The 18,727-nt window shown below is 44.2% G+C and overlaps 1 protein-coding gene across 4 annotated transcripts in view; it reads right to left on the bottom strand.

Annotated features, from left to right (window-relative positions):
- PALM2AKAP2 (PALM2 and AKAP2 fusion) overlaps positions 1 to 17,758 on the bottom strand; it is a 300,990-nt gene extending 283,232 nt beyond the window's left edge. For all 4 annotated transcript variants that reach the window (XM_090274550.1, XM_090274543.1, XM_090274544.1 and 1 more), the window contains exon 1: positions 17,585 to 17,758. In XM_090274550.1, the coding sequence (XP_090130676.1) occupies positions 17,585 to 17,629 (45 nt within the window). In that variant the 5' untranslated portion in view covers positions 17,630 to 17,758. The remainder of the gene's footprint in view (positions 1 to 17,584) is intronic.
- Positions 17,759 to 18,727: the final 969 nt, after the last annotated feature.

Below are 18,727 nucleotides of genomic sequence, written 5' to 3'. Positions count from 1 at the left end.
TTCACCCCTCCAAGGCAATTAGGATCCCCTATTAAAGAATACAGAGTCTCTACTGACTGCAAAAGGAAACTGTATTAAAGGCTCTGTTTCTTACAAGCGTTTAGGAAATAAAAGATTAAAAATAGATCTGTAGAAATCAACAACCACCAAAAATTCTCCAGATTTAAAGATTCCATTTTGAGAAAATACGAAGATAAAACTAAGGTGACAGATGAGCTTTATCTCAAGTACTAATGCTACTCGGTTGATCATAATAGTTACGTAGGGCACTGGGTTAAGAAGGATCCCGAGCCAAATCTGAGTTGAACAGGAAATAATTCCAAGATGAATTAGTGATTCAAAAGACCAAAGAGTGGTAGCACACAAGCCATTTATCTGTCAAAGCTGGGGTGGTCATTTGAATGGGTTTTAGAGCTAGATCTGAGTTCAAATCTGACCTCAGCTACCTGGTGCTAGGCTAGTGTTTAACCACCTTAAATTAACATTTTCTCACCTATTAAAACAGTGATTACACCATACTGCTAACAGAATATCAATGTTCCCATCAAATTTTTGCAAAGCATTTACCATAATGTGCAGTACATATTAAATGCCCAATAAACATGGATTCTTATGATATTATTTCTTTAGCTCTAAAGTCAATTCTCAAATGTAAATACCCTAAAATATGCTTGGCTGACTCAAAGGTTTGTTTATGTTGATTCTCACCCTCTTTTCAAAACGATAAACCTCAGACTGGTGTGTAGGAGGCTCTGAGTAACAGCTGATAAATACAGCATTTTTGCCCAGCAATCTCTTCACCAATAGCACATTCTGCATAGTCAGGTAATGGGCATTCTGAGTGGTTCCAGCCTGAATTCTCAGTCTTCTCTAAAAATAAGCTCACAGACTGAGTCACCCCTTTATTCCCAGGCTCCTCTGCAAGTTGAACAGGATGTCACAATGTTCAGAAATAGCCTTCACATTCCAGCCCCAAAGTGGCTTCCATCGACTCTAGGGCTTTCAGCTGAAGTTGGTTAGGATGCCTCTTCTGCATTTCAGCATAAAGGGAATGATTTTAGTGATTTTAAAAGCTGAAGTTGACCCCTGCACGAAAGGACCAGAGAGGCCACCTCAGAAGCCTTCAGAATGTGCCGGCACTGGCAGTGATGGGACCGTGGGTGGGCCCTCAGGGACCTGAAGTGGCTCCCTGCCTTATCTTGCCACCAAAGTGGTCTCCGATAAGCCACGGGTCTTCAGTGGCTCCTGCCACTCACGGGACCAAGTCCTGGCCTACCTGGTCTCCTATGACCCAGCACCCACCCCTACCCTTCTAGCCTCATTTCCTAGCATGCTTCAGCAACACCCAACTCCTGTGGTCTTCTAACATCGCTCTGCTCCTTCACAGCCTTGTGCCTTGGCCTCCAGCCACCTCCTCAGTCTTAGGCTACTTTTTGACCTCTTGGGGAGGGCAGGAGGGCCTGGGATCAGGCCCTAGAGCAGGGCAAGGGGATCAGTGAGCCCCCTTCCCCCTCCCAATGGGTAACCATCCAAATGATCTCCATATTTATGATTCTGTTTCTGTTGTTTCCTTAGTTTGTTTTTTAGATTCAATTGTTAATAGTTGCAAATTTACTGCCATTTTAATGTTCATAGTTTTTATCTTCTTTTTCTTAAATAAGTCCCTTTAACATTTCATATAATAATGGCTTGGTGATGATGAACTCCTTTAGCTTTACCTTGTCTGGGAAGCACTTTATATGTCCTTCCATTCTAAATGATAGCTTTGCTGGGTAGAGTAATCTAGGTTGCAGGTGCTTGCTTTTCATCACTTTGAACACTTCTTGCCAGTCCCTTCTAGTCTGCAAAGTTTCTTTTGAGAAATTAGCTATAGACCTCTAGGAACCAGGCAAACCAGACTGAAAGCCCATGCTTTAACTGGAAATACGGGGGGAGGCAACGAGAATGGAGTGATCTCAAATGCAGTCCAAGCATCCAACAGCAACCCCAGATAAAAAGGGTGAAGTTGGCCAAGGAACCGCTTCAACTCAACAAGCATTCACTGGGCATCTGCGATGTGCCCACTTCTCTCTCTTAAGCTCAGGGGAGCCCCAAGGTGGGGCTGGAAGCTTCCCTTTCCTGCTAAGCTGAGTGAGAATTTGCCAGGAGTCAAAGGACACAACCCAGCCGGGAGAGTGTAGATGGAAAGGAGTGTATGAAAGAAGGAGCCTGGAGAAACTTGCTAGGGGAAAGCCTCAAGGAGGTGGACAGGTGGATTCAGCCAAGAAAATGAAGGGAGCCTTGAAATCAACCACCTGGTTAAGAAAGAAACCAGGGAGTCCAGGGAGAAGCCAGAATCCAGGGTGCCCAGTTAAGGGTTATTTTCACTCACCTCTAACTGAAATTTAGCATCATCTTCATTTATGAACCTGAGCACAAGCCTCAGGAATATCATTAGTACCCAAGGCTTTCTTTTTGTATTTTTTATTTATTTTTTTTTAATTTTATTTTTTGGTTATTCAATTACACTTGTCCCATTTTTCCCCCATTGCTCCACCCTCCCAGCCCATCCCTTCTCCCACAATTATATCCCTCCCCGTTGTCCATGAGTCATTCATACACGTTCCTTGACTAGACCCTTCCCTTACTTATCCCCCTTCTCTCCCTCCCCCCTCCCCCCTACTGACAACTATTCTAGTCTTTGCCTATTTAGTTCTTTTGTTTGTGTTACTCTTTAGTTTCCTGTATTGGGTGATATCATATGGTATTTTGCTTTCTTTGCCTGGCTTATTTCACTAAGCATAATTCTCTACCCAAGGCTTTCTGATGAGTAGAAATCACAGGTATTTTCATATCAGTTTACTGAATAGCTACAGGAGAAAACTTGCAATATCACTTACGTTCATCAATAACTTGAAATTGGAAAATGTGTCAGAACTGCCATTTGATTTTATTTAATACAATAATAAAGTAGCACATTTGTTCTCTCACAATTTTCTATTATTTTACTGACTGTTGACATAATTGTTTATCTTCTTAATGCTAGGAACTTTATTTTGTGCATTAAGCATTATTCTGCGTCCACACGACTGCAGAGCTCCAAGATTATTTTTTTTAAACAGGTGAACCTTGCTTAACGTCACTGATACAATGCAAAATGTATCTTGGAAGACAACAAACAGACAGTGATAGAAATGACACAGTCCCTGTCCTCCAGAAGCTCATAGTCAAGTGTGGCAGAGAGAGGAAGCGCCACTGTTTGTCCCTGTCCTTTTGTTTCCTGCTGCTGATTCCCATCAAATCACCTACAGCGCCTCCCCTAGCGCCTAGGCCAGCTCTGCGGGATTTAGAAACAAGAACCCTTCCTCAAGACACCTTTTCAGAACTGCTGGAAAATCATCTTAACAAATCCACAAAGCCACAGTGGCCCCGTGTGAATGGAGCGGTAACAACCCCAGGCAAAGGCCTGACTGTAATAAACCTCTGCAGTAATATTAGGTAAAAGGCTCCTTACACACAAATGGCCACTCCCTCAATCCATGCACATGAAAGACAACTCTAATCTATTATCATGGTGTTCTTTCCCCAAAACCCAAATGCAGCTTCGGAGATCTTCCCAAGACAGTACTATGGATGGCTGCTACCTGTCAGCCAGAGCTGACACAAGAGATGAAAACTATTTGCCATGAAGTTTGAAGCTTTACTGTTTTAGAGAAACTTGTATTTTCACGGGAGAACCTGGAAAATAAAAATGCCTTCAAGGCCTAAAGGAATGAACCCCCAAGGATTCCTTAGGGAATCCCTAAAGATGAACGTGAACACTTAAAGCAATGAACCTCTATTGCAGAAAGCACAGGAAATACATTTGGTCACCCCCTTATGTTTTACTACATCAGTAGTTCTCAAAGGGTTTTTACTCGGTCCCCCAGGAAACATTTAGCAACATCTGGAGGCATTCTTTATTGTCATGAAGGGGGACAGGGGATGCTGCTGGCATCTACTGGATAGAGACCTGGGACACTGCTAAACATCACAAAATGCTCAGGATAGCCACCCCGCAGCAAAAAAATTGTCTGGTCTAAAATATCAATGGTGCCACAGTTGAGAAACCCTGCATGACATAGTTGGCTTCCTAGTCTCCAAGCAGCTTCTCAGAAGTAGCCCAGATAAAGAATGTCAGGGTCAAGCATATAAAAAACGAGGAAGGCAAAGCCACCCATTGGCAGAGTGAGCAACCAATCACTGCTGCTCAGTCCGGCATGTTCACATGGCCAGCCCAAGGACTGTATTAACCGTTGGGTTTTTTTGTTTTTCTTTTTAACCCTGATTTCACAATTATGGCTCTGCTATCTCCCAAAACCTTGGGCAATTTGAACCTATTTACTAAAGCACCAAAGTCCCTTTGGATATTTCCAGGAAGACAAGAATCAAAACTGCAGCTGGCCCTTCTGAACAAGAGAGGGAATGGGGGCAGGAAGGAAGCACTGGGTGATTCAGAGAAGCCAGAGTGGACTCTGCTACCTGAGGCCACTGGCCGCTTTTACCTGAGGGTCACATCATTTGCCCTGTGGGTTCCGTGAGGTTACTGACCCTCGGTGAAGGGTTAACCAGTGACGAATAAAAAGCTAGCTGGTCTGAAGCTGCTCAGCACTGGCTTTCTGCTCAGACTCAGGGGATGCGGGAGATGTGTCCTCTGACTCCTGTTTTGACACTTCACCCTTTTATCCCCAGGGGAACAGAATGAGAGGAGAATGGGGAGAAAGAAAAACGATCTGGAGAATCAGTGGTTTACTTTCCTCTCCTTCTCAGTCCCTGTCGATAGGAAAAGAAAATGGTTTTAAATGTAAATGACTTACATTTAGATGAGCCAATCTATTACCTCTGAGAGATTAGATTTTCTTGTTTTCACAAGAAAAAAATCTTCAGTTGGCTTAGGTAGGAAAGATATTCTACAAGGAAGTTCTACAGTAGCAAAACTCCCACACTGGCTCTTTAGTAAATAAATATCAGCCTCTCATGATGGCAGACCCCAAAACAATAAAAAAAGGTCATCGGAGATGCATTACTGTTTTGACTGCCAGCAAGGGGACAACAGTTATTTCTTTAGCTAAAAGATTCCTAGAGCCTTAATGGCAAAGGCTGGCAAAGTTTTTCTATAAAGGGTTAGACAGTAAATATTTTAGGCTTTGCCGGCCATATGGTCTCTGTTGGAACTACCCAACTCTGCCGCTGTACCATGAAGTCAGCCACAGACAACACATAAGTGAAAGGGAATGGCTGTGTTCCAATAAAACTTTATTTGCGGACACTGAAATCTGAATTTCATATCATTTCCACATGTCATAAAATAGTCTTAAAATTTTTTTTCCAAGCAATGATAACCACACATTGCTCATGGGCATTTGTTTGCTGGCCCTTGGTCTAGACAGCAAATTGGAATTTCCACTTGTTCTTAATTCTGAAACTGCCATGTAGAATTGATTTTCCTTCCTGTCTCTTTGTGATCCTAAGGCCACACTAGTAAAATCAATACATGAAAAAACAAACAAACAAGACAAATAAATCAACCACCACTGCACTCTCCACCAAAATGTCCAGGCTGGGAATGATCTGGTCGTAACTACTGAGTAACTCATTTGCAACACACCACAAAACCCATCTTGCTCAATGTAGTGGAAGATATATGGCTCGCTGAAGGCTAGCATTCCAGTGGTATTTTTAAACAAACCCAGTGTGAACAATCTCCTTGTATAGTCTTTGGAGTTTTATATTACCCTAAGGTTGCGCCAAGAGAAGGGGGCTGGGAAATGTAGCAGTTTCTGAAATCCAGTTGCAGTCTTCCCTAATAGACAGGCCGTTTCTTATTCTCTAGAAAGGATATGTCTCATGTTCACCAAGGATTTCTTGAAAACACACTAATGTATGAGGAGGCACGTTTAACCTTCCACTACAAGTTGTATTTCCCCACAAACACTTTATAATTTAAAACTGAGCATTTTCACCATGGAAGAGTGAAGCACAGTCCTAGAAAATTTAGACACTGAATGTAGCTGTGAATGCAGAATGTATGTGAAGGGGATGAGCTTGCCAGATACACTACAAGACACCCACCCAGTTAACTCTGAATTTCAGATAACCAACAAACAATTTTTTAGTATAAAAGTGTGTCCCATACAATAACTGGCATCCTATTGGTGAAAAAAGGAAGGAGGCTAGAGCAGAAGGTACTTATTGGGGGGAAAGGAAGAATCTGTCATAGGTGTGGGAGGGAAGCTCATGAAACGGTCACCCGCCAAAGACTGGGAAGCCCAGTTTCCCTACTGGTTTACCCTCCCACCCCTTACAGTTGGGGTGCAAGGTGGGGCCAAGCAGAACTACTTACATTCCAGTGTTTGACACAATTCGAAACACAGTGCTTCCTAGGGGAGTCCTGGGGGCTGAGGAGCTGTTCCGTAACTGTGCTGGTGGCTACACAAATCTACATGTGTTAGAACTCAAGAGACCTGAACATCAAAAAGGTGGCTTTAGTTCTCTGTTAATTAATTTGTTTGAGAGCTTTCCGTGGTTACTTCTTATAGAGAATTCATGAGCCCATCCAGCATGCTGGATAAGGAACTGATTTAAACAGTGGTCCAGGCTCTAACCTGAGACCATAGTTTTCTCGCAGGGTCCCCATCCCAGTCCCAGAGGGTCTTCCATGGGCTTCTGGCAGGCCCATCCGACCAACGTGCCACGTGTGCCTAAACAGCATCACTTCACCTAGCTTCAAGCAGTAACACTACCACCCCAATACCCCTGCTCACCACTGGCTTTATAATTAAATTTTTAAAAATTCTTTGAAAGGCAGACATGGAAAACTGGTGGCTCAGGGTGGGGGCTGGGCTGGTGGCATGGGGAAGGAATCCTGCCCACCCTGTGTTAAAATCTTGTTATTTTTGGCTCAGCCCACACACTGTTTAAAGTGCTGTGAACATTGATACATCAACCGATTTCCTCCAAAAGCTAGAGTCCCAGGTTCTTGAGAAAAAGGAGAAGACCATGGGCTTGTATTCCCACCATGTGCCAGTTAGCTGGACTTGAGTGCTGCCTGTCCTCTCCTGGTTGCCACAGTCCCCAAAGCTCAGCCACTAAATAAATCAACCTGGCAACTGTGCATATCTGGGTTTCTAACACCAGCTCTAAGGCATTCAGCAGGGTGTCTGGCACATGGAAGCTCTCAGGAACTGAGAGGCCCTTCCTCCCTCCCCTTACATGATTCTGAAGGACGAAGTTCCCATCTCTTGCTCGCTTTCTGAGCTCTGGCGTGCCCTGTCTCCCTATAGGGACCATGCCCCGCTCCTGCCCCTCCACTGCTAAGCCGTTTTCCTTCCATCTTTTCTCTGTGGTCCCAGGCTTAGAGCAGATGGAAGGCTGGAATCATCCAGAGGCAGAAGCAGGGACATGTCCAAGAGAGATGACGTAGGAAGGAAAGAGAGAGGAGGGTAATTGAGCAATGAAAATTATTTTCACCTTTGCCTCCTATTCTGTGTCTTCAGAGGCTGCGCCTTCTCTTCATTCTCCCCTATCAGACCCAACACTGACCAAATATCTATCCTTCTCACTGCAGTGCAAATAAGGATGGGGGCTACTAGAGCCTTACTGCTAATAGCTGGTAGATTTAGAGACTATATTCTACAGCCAACCTCCAGGGCCTTCCCTGCCTTCTGACCCCTCCCCATCTGACTTACTCTGCCCATCGTTAAATATTCTTTGGGTTTTGCTATGAATTTTATTTGATGAGTGGCACTAAATACGTATTGAACACATATGCTCAGGTGTCACTATTCATGAACAAACTGCCTGCATACCACCTGGGGGACAAAATGGGGCCTCAGGTGATGGGCTCATCACTATGCTACAGGGCGGTTTTACTTGTTTGGAGGAGGAGCAGTATTTACTTTCACGGCCACCCACGTTACCTGTGAGCTTTAAGATCTTTTAATTTTTTAAATTAATATTTTCCAAGCTTTATTGAGATATGGTCAACAAAAATTGTTTATATTTAAAGTGTACATCATGATATCTTGATATACATATACATTATGAAATGATTACCACATCAAGCTAATTGACAGATCTATCACCTCACACAGTTACCATTTCTTTGTGTCATGAAAACACTTGAGATCTACTCTCTTAGCAAATTTCAAGTATATAATGCATTATCGTTTACTATAGTCATAATGCTGTACGTTAGAGCTCCAGAATGTATTCACCTTATAACTGAAAGTTGTACTCTTTGACCAATATCTCTCCTTTTCCCCCACCTCCCAGCCTCTGGTAACCACCATTCTACTCTGTGTTACTATAAGTTTGACTTTTTTTAGATTCCATATGTAAGTAGGATCATATAATATTTGTCTTTCTGTGTCTGGCTTATTTCACTTAGCATGTTTTCTGCAAGGTAGATACGTGTCACAAATGGCATCATTTCCTTCTTTTTTTAGGGCTAAATAATATTCCATTGTAGGTATATACCACATTTTCTTTACCCATTCATCTGTAAATGGATACTTAGGTTTTTCCATATCTTGGCTAATGTGAGTAATTCTGCAATGAACACAGGAGTGTAGGAGTGATTTTATTTCCTTTGGATATATATCTAGAAGTAGAATTGCTGGATCTGGTGGTAGTTATATATTTAACATCTTGAGGAACGTTCATACTGTTTTCCACTTTTTAGATCTTATATACCTCATAGTTCTACTGGGGCAAGGAAATTTTCAGACCACTACCCATCCCGTTATAGGCAGCAAGTATTACTAGCCCAAGGTGACAAGTTAGGCCATAGAAACTCAGATAAGGGGTTAATAATCAAAATACATAAGGAACTCATACAATTTAACACACACACACATACAAGAGAGAGAAAAAAAAAAACCCAATCTGATTTTAAAATGGGCAGAGGACCTGAATAAACATTTCTTCAAAGAGGACATACAGATGGTCAAAAGACATATGAAAAGATGTTCAACTTCACTAATCATCAGAGAAATGCAAATTAAAACCACAATGAGATACCATCTCACACCTGGCAGCATAGCTATCATCAATAAATCAACAAACAACAAGTATTGGAGAGGATGTGGAGAAAAGGGAGCCCTAGTGCACAGTTGGTGGGAATGCAGACTGGTGCAGCCACTGTAGAAAGCAGTATGGAGTAATTTTTTGAAGTTATTCCATACTGCTTTCTACAGTAAAAATGGAACTACTTCTGGGTATTTATCTGAGGAAATTCAAAACACTAATTCAGAAGGATATATGCACCGCTATGTTCAATGCAGCATTATTTACAATAACCAAGATATGGAAGCGACCTAAGTGTCCATCAATAAATGAATGCATAAAGAAGATGTAGTATATATATATATATATATATATATATATATAATGGAATATTACTCAGCCTTAAAAAGAATAAAATCTTACCATTTACAACAGCATAGATGGAACTAGAGGGTATAACGCTAAGTTAAATAAGTCAGTCAGAGAAAGACAAATACCATGTGATTTTTCTTACATGTGGAATCTAAAGAACAAACAAAAGAGAAACAAACTCAAAGACAGAGAGAACAAATTGGTGGTCACCAGATGGAAGGGGAGCTGGAGGGATGGGTAAAAGCTGTGAAAGGGATTAAGAAGTAGAAATTTCCAGTTATCAAAATAGTCATGGGGATGTAAAGCACAGCAAAGGAAATATAGTCCATATAATTGTCATAACTATGATAGGGCCCGGTGGGTACTGGAATTACAGAGGCTCCAACTTCATAAGGTATATAAATATCTACTCACTATATTGTACAACTGAAACTAATAAATGTCTGTTGTAATTGAAAAAAATAAAAGAATAAGTAAAACAAGAAAGAGTCAGAGCCACTGGTGTGGTGTTCTCCACTGTCTTAGGAGAGGAGAAAGATAAAAGCTAAAGACTAAAAGGTTAGCAACAAAACTGGATAAAAATTTTAATATTCCTTTAAATAGTAGATTTTAGGATTTTAAGATTTAATTTCAAGGAACTGTAGCAACATCCAAAGAACAGCAATAAAATAAATCTTTAAAAAGTTTGTTTTAAAGAAGCAGGAGCTAGGGAAGCCACTGTATTGATTCCATGCCTCTCGGCCAAGAGACACTTCTCCTAGACGCCAGACTACTATGTCACACATGGGCCATGCATACTATCACAGCTGCCTCAGTCCTGAAGCCCCATATGGTATTTATTGCCTCCAAGTTGTTGGCATTGTCGCTCAAACTCAGAGAAAGAAGCCCCTCCTTGTCTACTGCCAAAGGGGTTAAATTTTCAAGCATGTTTTTTGCTTAAGAATAACATTTTTTATAACCCTCAAAGTTTTCAGTTTCAGCCCTGAATTTAAAAATAAAGTGACTACTCAGAAGACTGGTTATAATTTAGAAGAAGGAGGGAAAAAATCCCACCCACCTAGAATAGAAAGTAAACCAGTATAATTCAGCAAAAAAAGTAAGGGCAGGTTTTACAAGTGCCTTGAAGACATTTGGTAATGCACACATTGTCAAGAGCCTGGAAGCCCGCAGGGTAATGAAATAGGCCGCCCGAGGGAAATGATGGGCAGGAAGATGTGTTCTGACATCTGGCCCACCGCCTTTTCATCTACAGCTGGAGCTTTTATCTTGGGGGAGCATGTGGCTTTTCTTTCCCCTTCCATCTTTGGCACGGGAAAGGTACCAACTCGCTATTCCTTTCTTCTAGCTAAGTTCATACGATGCCACAGAAGCACTAATCCTAGAGCCAGGGACCAACCCCAAAGTACTTTTAATGCATCTTTAACAATATGGAAATAGGCTATAGGCTTGTCTCTGTCTGTCTCTCTCTGTGTGTATATTCAATAATCTCCTTTTGAAGATTTTAATTCAACATGAGACTAATGAAAAAGACTGACATAATCATTAACCAAGGGTACATGTCGCTCCACATGCACCACCCCACACAAACCTCTGCCTCTGCGGGTATTTCCTGTCAGAAATAGGTCTCAGCTGTGCGTGACTCGCCCAACCCCACACCCCTCATGTGTGAACTTTTCCTCTAGGAAGTACCCCAGGATGAACGGCCATTGCCCACAGTCCAGCCATTTTTCTTGGGCCTCATCCTGTACAGTGTAGCCTCTGTGCTTTGTGTTTTAAGACAGATAAGACAGATAAGAGACTGGGCGAGGCTAAATCCTTCTGAAAATGTTACAGCAACTATGCACTATTTTTCCAATGATCCAGGCATTTGGACACCAAATTCACAGAGCCCTGGTGAAAATGCAGCCTGATCTTGTCATATTATGAAAGATCTCAGGAACGCACGTTGTAAAGTTCAAGCTCTATCTACATCTGGAGGTCACAAAAGGTCAACCTGTTGACCCAAAGAAATTTTGTTATGCCCATATCTTTTTAAAAAGTTTTTAAACTAGTCGATGCCATTCTTTTTTAAATGGGAGAAGCCCACATTTTAAAAGAGCAGATTTCTGGCTTCTCTTGAAAATGAGTCGATATGACAACACAGGCCCATGTTCGCAACATGGTATAAGTTAACTGTATTGAAATGGAGAGGTAGCATCTGCTCCAGGTCCCCACAATTTCCCACCGGTCTGTGTCACTCATTTACGTTACACGCTGGCCCCTGGAGCCTTCTGCATTTGTAACTCCTGCCTTCCATCAACAATCCTTTTTACTGTTATTACTCTCCTCGTGCATAAACTCTCAGGAGTTACTGTGTTCACCTGAAATTTCCCAGCTTGGTAAAACTGTTGAGGTGAATAGACTTCATATTTCGCTCTTGGTGTCCTTTTTTGTGTGTGTGCGCAAAGGTGTGTGCGTTATGGTTTGTTGATTCGCTTACTGTAAATAGAACGCTTTTGCTGGGTGTTTCCTGTATCCTTGCTCTGAGCATTTCCCATTAAATCTTCTCTCAAATAACCTTCACAGTCATTCCATGATGTCGGTAAGAGCATTATCCCATCTGACAGATGAGGAAAGTGAGAGACAGCAAGGTCATACAGATACTACTAGAACAGCCAGGATTTGCGTCAAGGCTTGTGGCCACCAGAACATTCTCATGAACCTGCACTGTCAGCCCAGGGGACCACTGTCTCTGGGTGCCAATGCCTACTTGCTATCTCAGTCAGTGTCATACCACATGATGACCAATTCTGATTGCCAAGCAAGTGGATAACCTCTCCAAAAGGGGTCAGTGATAAAATGTGGGTAGTTCAAAGGACCAACAGCAGGGGTCCCAGGAGCATTGGGTGGCCCCAAAGAAATGTAGAAGTGCCTCCACCAAACCCTAGTTTTCCTTTAAATATTGACGGATCGTAACCCACAAGCCCCCTGGTTGCCTTTTTAAAGGTGACTGCTCCATTTCTCAGGGCACTTGCCCAAAAAGCTGCTCTTTTTCCAAAGAGGCTAAAGCCTGAACTACTCGGGAGGTATAAAAAAAACTGACTGGAGAGGTATATGGCTCTTGTAAATGTTTGTGTAAGACCTGCTCCAGCACTCCTAGACCCGCCAGTGACTCTCAATGGGCCCCAACTGTCAACTACCTGCTGGGTGGCCTTGCGGACTCAGCTGGGGTGAACGCTTCCTCAGCACCAATGTCCCGAACAACCTATTTTTTTGGCCTTAACTTGGAATTTTAGAAGCAGGGCATCATCTGTGTCTCTGAGATGGAAAATAACAAATGAGGGGCCAGCATCTTCAATTTCCCAGCCCTTTGCCAGCTGCCAGCCACTGACAGAGATATACAAGACACATGTAAGGGGGCAGTCCCCTTAAGCATCAGCATTTTTGTTACTAGAGGCTTGGGATTAAGTCTCTAAACCCTGTGAGGGGTCCCTGACCTGGGAAGCTGTGCTGGGCTGGATCCCATGAAAATCAAAGCCAGGACTTTTGGCCAGGCCATGCAGGCCTGTCTAGGAGGCTGGGGTAAAAAGCAGGATGACTGGTCCCACACTCCAACCCTTATCGCTCCAAGGCAAGAAGAAGCATTGAGAGATGAATCCATGGAAACACCTGAAGTGCTGCTCTGCAAAGTGCAGGGCAGAGCCCAGCCTACACCACCCACCGACACACAGGCCTTCTCGACACAGAAAATGGGATCAGGTGGAGCCACAGGCCCACTAACTGTACTCTTGGGGCAACAGTTCCAGAGGGAGAAGGCCCCAAAGTGAGACTCAAAGAAGGGCAGATTCCACAGAGGCAAATCCAGGCCCACATACCACCAAGTTCATCCACTCTGCCCTTCTTCCCCCCCCCCCCCCTAGAACTCTGACTCAGAAGGATCTTATGGCAGCTCCAGCCCCTATCAGAGCACCTGTCCGAGGCTAGATTGGCCACTGACACAAGGAATCAAGAGTCAGGAGGGTCTGGACTTAATATATTTCTTCTGCATCTCACTGTGTGAGCGTGGATACCTCTGCGTGTGTAACTGTGAAGTGGACATAACGAGACCCGCCCCGAACAGCTCAGAATAAAGATAACACATAGAGTGGGTTCTTATTAAGTGACAAAATTCCCTAAAGACCATCTAAAGACCACGGATAGGTGAGACTGGCGCGTCCTATTTCAGCATGAATGAACACACTCAAGTTGGTCTTCGGTGCTGTCCACATGGCTCTGCTCACTTTTGCCCAAGACTACCTCTGTAACATTTAGGTGTCTTCACACAAGCCCAAGGAACACTCTCTTCCTCTTGGCTGCACAGACATCACAACACCTTCCCCCAGAGTTGGTTTCCATTGAGACCCGGTGGCCTCTTCCCCAAGGGAATGTTACTCATTCCCTTACAGCTACATTGGACTTTTCCATGCACTGAAACTCAGCTTGGAAGACTCTCAAAAGGATGTGGGCCTCCCAGTTTGTCTTGGACTTTCCTAGTGCTAATGAGTCAGTCTGTATCTCCCTCATCGGCATACACTGCGGCTACTGGAGACACCCACATGACAAGCTCATGGGCAAAACATGAGACACTGCCACCATCCTAGGGTAATGGTCAACATAAGGGCTCCAGTGCCCTGCAGTGTGGTTTCAAATCCTGCCTTTGACACTATCTGTTAATGTTGGGCTCTTCACCTATAGAACATGGATAACATAGTTCTTCTCAACTCATCAACTTACTATCAGGATTAAATGGCATAATGGATGTTAAAATGCACTTCAGTCTTATTACTGAACTTGTATCATTAGCTACTGACTCACGCTTTTGGCTTTTTCTTTCTCATACTAACTGTTCCAAATAAATAATAAAGAAACTAACAGCAAACAAATAAGTAAATGCCTTCTGCTAACTGGGAAGGTTATAATGCTATTTTGTATTTTATTTACCCCAGCTGCACGTGTGTGCTCATCAGCACTCCTGGCACAGTACAGTCATTGTTGATGTGCTTTTCTATTTCCCCCGTTAGACTATTAACATGCTAAGCACCCAACCTGTTTTGTCTTCCTTTGCGGAAAGTATAGTGTCAGGCACCAGTGACTGACATGGCGCTTAATGTGTTAACAACTTAAGGTAAAAAAATAAAACTAAAAATAAAAAACATGTCCTGCAGTGCCTTGCTGAATAATGTCCAAAAAGTGGTAGTTGTATTATTGGTCCCTGGAATTATCACTCACATTCATTCTGCTATGGAGGCATTTTTCTGTCTTCTAAAATTACAGCTTGGGGAGTGTCCCTACAGATGAAAGGAGCACCTGGGAGTAGAGACAGTGGTCAAAGATGGACTTGATACTGCTTTTGGCAGGAAATAGAATGAAGTTCATCTTTGCTCACTGAGGGGTCTCTGGACTCAACTGGAAGATTTAGTTAAAGAGCCACAGTTTCTGAGCACTTCATTCCCTTCCAATGATCATAGGACAAGTATCGAGTCACAGGACCTTTCGGAACTTAAGTGTGCAAAGGGTAGAATCTTCCCTCTGGTGGCTGAAACTTGGGGACACTGCCTTTTTGTTGTTGCCAGTACATCCTAGAGGAAGCATTCTGTGAATACGTAATGACCAAATCCTCAAGTGACATCTCTGTGCCTGTGTTTGAAGCAGCTAGAGGAAGTGACTCTGGGCAGAGGTCTGGCCTTCAGTGAGTTAAAGGAAAGAATAAAAAATGGCTATTCAGGCTCTTTCTGCTCCAGGCATGTTGTTCCTAACCCCCAGGGACAGAAACTGGGGGATCTGCCTCAACCCCATGCAATGGCAGCTGTGTGCCAGGTACTTCACCTGCATCATATCTAAATGGTACATTCAGTCCTTGAGGCAGAACTTATGAGTCCATTCTATAGGTGAAGGAACTGAGCAGGCTAAAGACTGCCCAAGACCCTAATGAGTGAAATCCCAGTCTATCTTCTCTGCCTCTTGGAGGGGAGCTCAAGTTGGTGAAGAGGTGAGGACTCATCCAGAGAGACCCTAGGAATGCTAAGCTCTGAGGGTGGGCTTGTGAGCTCCTCAGGAACCCCTAAAAACTCTAAGAAAGTGGAAGAGAGAAGCAGGGTTTGCTCAATTTGGACAGTGTACTCTAAGCCAAAGCATGATTAGAATGAATTACTGACGTGGTCACAAGCTCCCCACTCCCACTTCCCATCTCTTATCTCTTATTCATTCTCTCTCTTTCTCTCTCTCTCTCTCTCACACACACACACAGTGATTTCACTGTTAGAAAACCTGCATTGACAATAACATACTTATTCTCACTTGAGGCTGACACGTTCAGAAGAATCAACACCTTTCCAGGTACAAAGGACAAACTCAATTCCATAACTAAATAAGCACAAGTCCCTGTGTTTATTCTTCTCCTACACTAATGAGAATTCCAAAAGACTGTCTAGATCTTTATTGAAAATCCACTTGGCCCCTGCTGGGATTACCCAACCCCACTTGGAAAGGGGCGGCCCCAGTGTTAGCTGCTGCTGGCTCCGTTCAGAAAGCAAGTCCTTTCATGAAGCTCAGCTGTTCCTCAGGCATCCAGTAAAGCTGGTCATGCAAAGGCAGAAACTGTGACAACTGTTGGAAATCTTCAGCAGCAGCCTCTGGGAGCAACTGAACGTTCTCCAGAGTCGCCACTTCATGGACGGTTAAAGCAGCCTATTATTCAGTTTATATAAAACCCCCACCAGCTACATGGCACCAATAACTGAATATCTCCATTCTTATCAAGTTCATGACACACTGGCCACACTGCCTGGCCACGAACTTCAGAAACCATAAACAACCTTGTTAATCATCAAAATACACATGCACAAAGGGAAAAGCAAAGGAAAGAAAAAAACAGCCTTCCTGAGTTCTGAGGACCAGAACTCAAAGATTGCTCAGTAGGCAAACCACGGTATTTCAACATAGCCAACAAACTCTCTCTACAAACTCTAAGACATTTGAGATTTGAAGAGTTTGATAAAAGAGGGTCTCAGAGCCACGGAGACCACATCAAATGCTTCTTTTAAAAAGAAGGGCTTGTGTGACTTTTTTCCCAATGAAGAATCTGTCCAAAGGATTAAAAAAAAAAAAAAAAAAAAAAAAACACTTAAATATGCTTTGCTTCCAAAATATTACACACTATTTCTCCAACAAATTTATATGTTTCCAGGGAACTCCTGGACCAAAAAAAAATAAAAGTACTTAAGTAGAAAACTGTCTGGTGATTCTTGTATGCCAATATGTTAACAGACCTTCTCTTTTAATTGTTATTATTTCATATAGCAGCAGTAATCATTCCTTCATCTGCAAAGGAAATATATAATCCAGCTGTGGTGGCTCCAGTAAAAATACCACATCTGTGGATCATTGGCAACACTGTGGAAGCTTGCTCAGATCTAGGCAGTCTCCGAGAATTTTTTTTTTAACCAAAATACACATGGGTACACTTTTCTAAAAGTGCATATAAACTTTGCCAAAACTGGTTGCTCCTTTGTGTGCTGAAAATAGGTTTTTAGATTATCCACACCCATTAGAAAGAAGTTCTCTTGGAATATTATTCCCAGGACCCAGATGTTATAAGAAGTCCCCAGACCCCTCCAGTGTGGTGACTTGTGCCAGTGCTGTTGTCAATATCAAGTAGAACAGGGAAAATAAAGGCTCCCGGTTGGTTTCAGAGAGAAGGTTCTAACGCATGGCTGGCAGCGGAGCTGACTGCTGGTTTTCCACTTAGCAGAGAAACGTTTCCGCAGAGAGGATGGCAGCCACCGTTCCGGTCACTGATCCCTCCGTTCTCCAGTGTATGAAGTCAGAGGTGTTACTGAGCACTGGATGATAATATTCCAGGAATCATCACCCCCCAAAACCAACTCCCCCTAACCAAGCGTCTGGTTAGTCTTTCCCCAAAACCCAGTAGCAAGCATCTTATTTCTAAGCCAATTCTCCACATTGAAATCCCCAGTCCAAAGCGCGCCCTGGGGGTTTCTATCTACAAGACTTGTAAAAGAAAAAGCAGCATAGCTGAGCCTTGACAGACTGATATCCCCAAAGCACATGCCGCGTGGGCTACTGTGTTGGAATGTCGGTGGCCCGAAACACTCGGGTCCCTTTGCATCCCAGACAATAGAGCAAGAAAATAAAATGAAAGTGGACTTACTGCTATGGCTTGCAGCCTTTCCTTGTGCAATTCCGCCTCTGCCATCCTGGAGAAGGGTACACAGGGAGAGGAAAAGAAGAAAGAAAAACAAATACACGCTGTAGTCACTCAAGGAAATTGATGGACACCCCGGGGGGCTTTGCTAGAACCCAGGGAGAGCCGAGGGACGGCCAGGATCCGCTCAGGGGATTGCAGGCAGAGCTGTGCGCGCGGCTGGCTCGCCCGCCTGGCTGGCCCGGGCTCAGCATCTGGCCCCCGCCCGCCCGGCCGCCTGGCTGCGCCCCAGCGCCGCCGCTAACTGCATCTCCCTGCCGCCGCCACCGGCCGCGCTAGTTGGGAACGTGGGTCGTGGGCAGCCGCTGAAAGGGCGCGCTTGCCCCGTGCTCGTTCCCTGCCCTGACGTCTCGGCGCCTCGCCCCGCCCCTGGGGTGTTCGGGACCCGCGCTCGCGGCCCGGGCGGCGGCTCTAGGCCCGCAGGAGACGGTGGGGCTGTCGCTGCGGGGTGGTAGTGGGTGGTCCCCAAGGCGCAGACAGGCAGCGCGTGAGGGTGGGCACCTGGGACTCGGGCGCACAGAGAGCTGCTAGGGCGCACGGTTGGCGCGCCTGGGTGGACACGTGCTCTTTGGGGCACGAGCAGGACGAGGTGGCGCCTCCAGGGAGCAGAAGCCAGCCAAGGGGTTTCTGGTAGAAAGTGGGGGGAAAGCGGGGTGGGAGCAGGGGACTGAGCACGTGCCCTTATCTTCCAGCTGTAGCCACTGAGTGTTCTACCCGCCTTCTAGCTCATGCCAGGTGCTTGGGCTCCAAGTGGGGACATTTTCAATAGGGAAGGGCTGCCTTGCCAACATGCCTTAGAGGGCCAGGTCCTCAAACATCAAGGCCACTGGCCGAGGTATAGTCAAAACAGGCCTATGCTAAGCCAAAAGTGTTTGCAGTCCTGGGTGCTCAGCTAGGCTAGGCTAGGCAACTTATTAGCTGTGAAACCTTGGGCAACTCACTGAACCACTCTGAACCTCAGTTTTCTCATCAGAAAAATGGAGAATCACAATAGTAACCCTCACAAACTTGTCAGTCATGAATGAGATAACGTATATAAAGCTGTTTTGTAAATGGCAATCTGTTCTATCATTACCCTGTGACATTCTA

This window comes from Furipterus horrens, unplaced genomic scaffold, assembly GCF_987537825.1.
Source record: "Furipterus horrens unplaced genomic scaffold, mFurHor1.1.pri manual_scaffold_4, whole genome shotgun sequence".
In the NCBI taxonomy this organism is placed as follows: Eukaryota; Metazoa; Chordata; class Mammalia; order Chiroptera; family Furipteridae; genus Furipterus; species Furipterus horrens.
The sequence above is the reverse complement of the archived record's forward strand: the minus strand, read 5'-3'. Positions and strand labels throughout refer to the sequence as shown.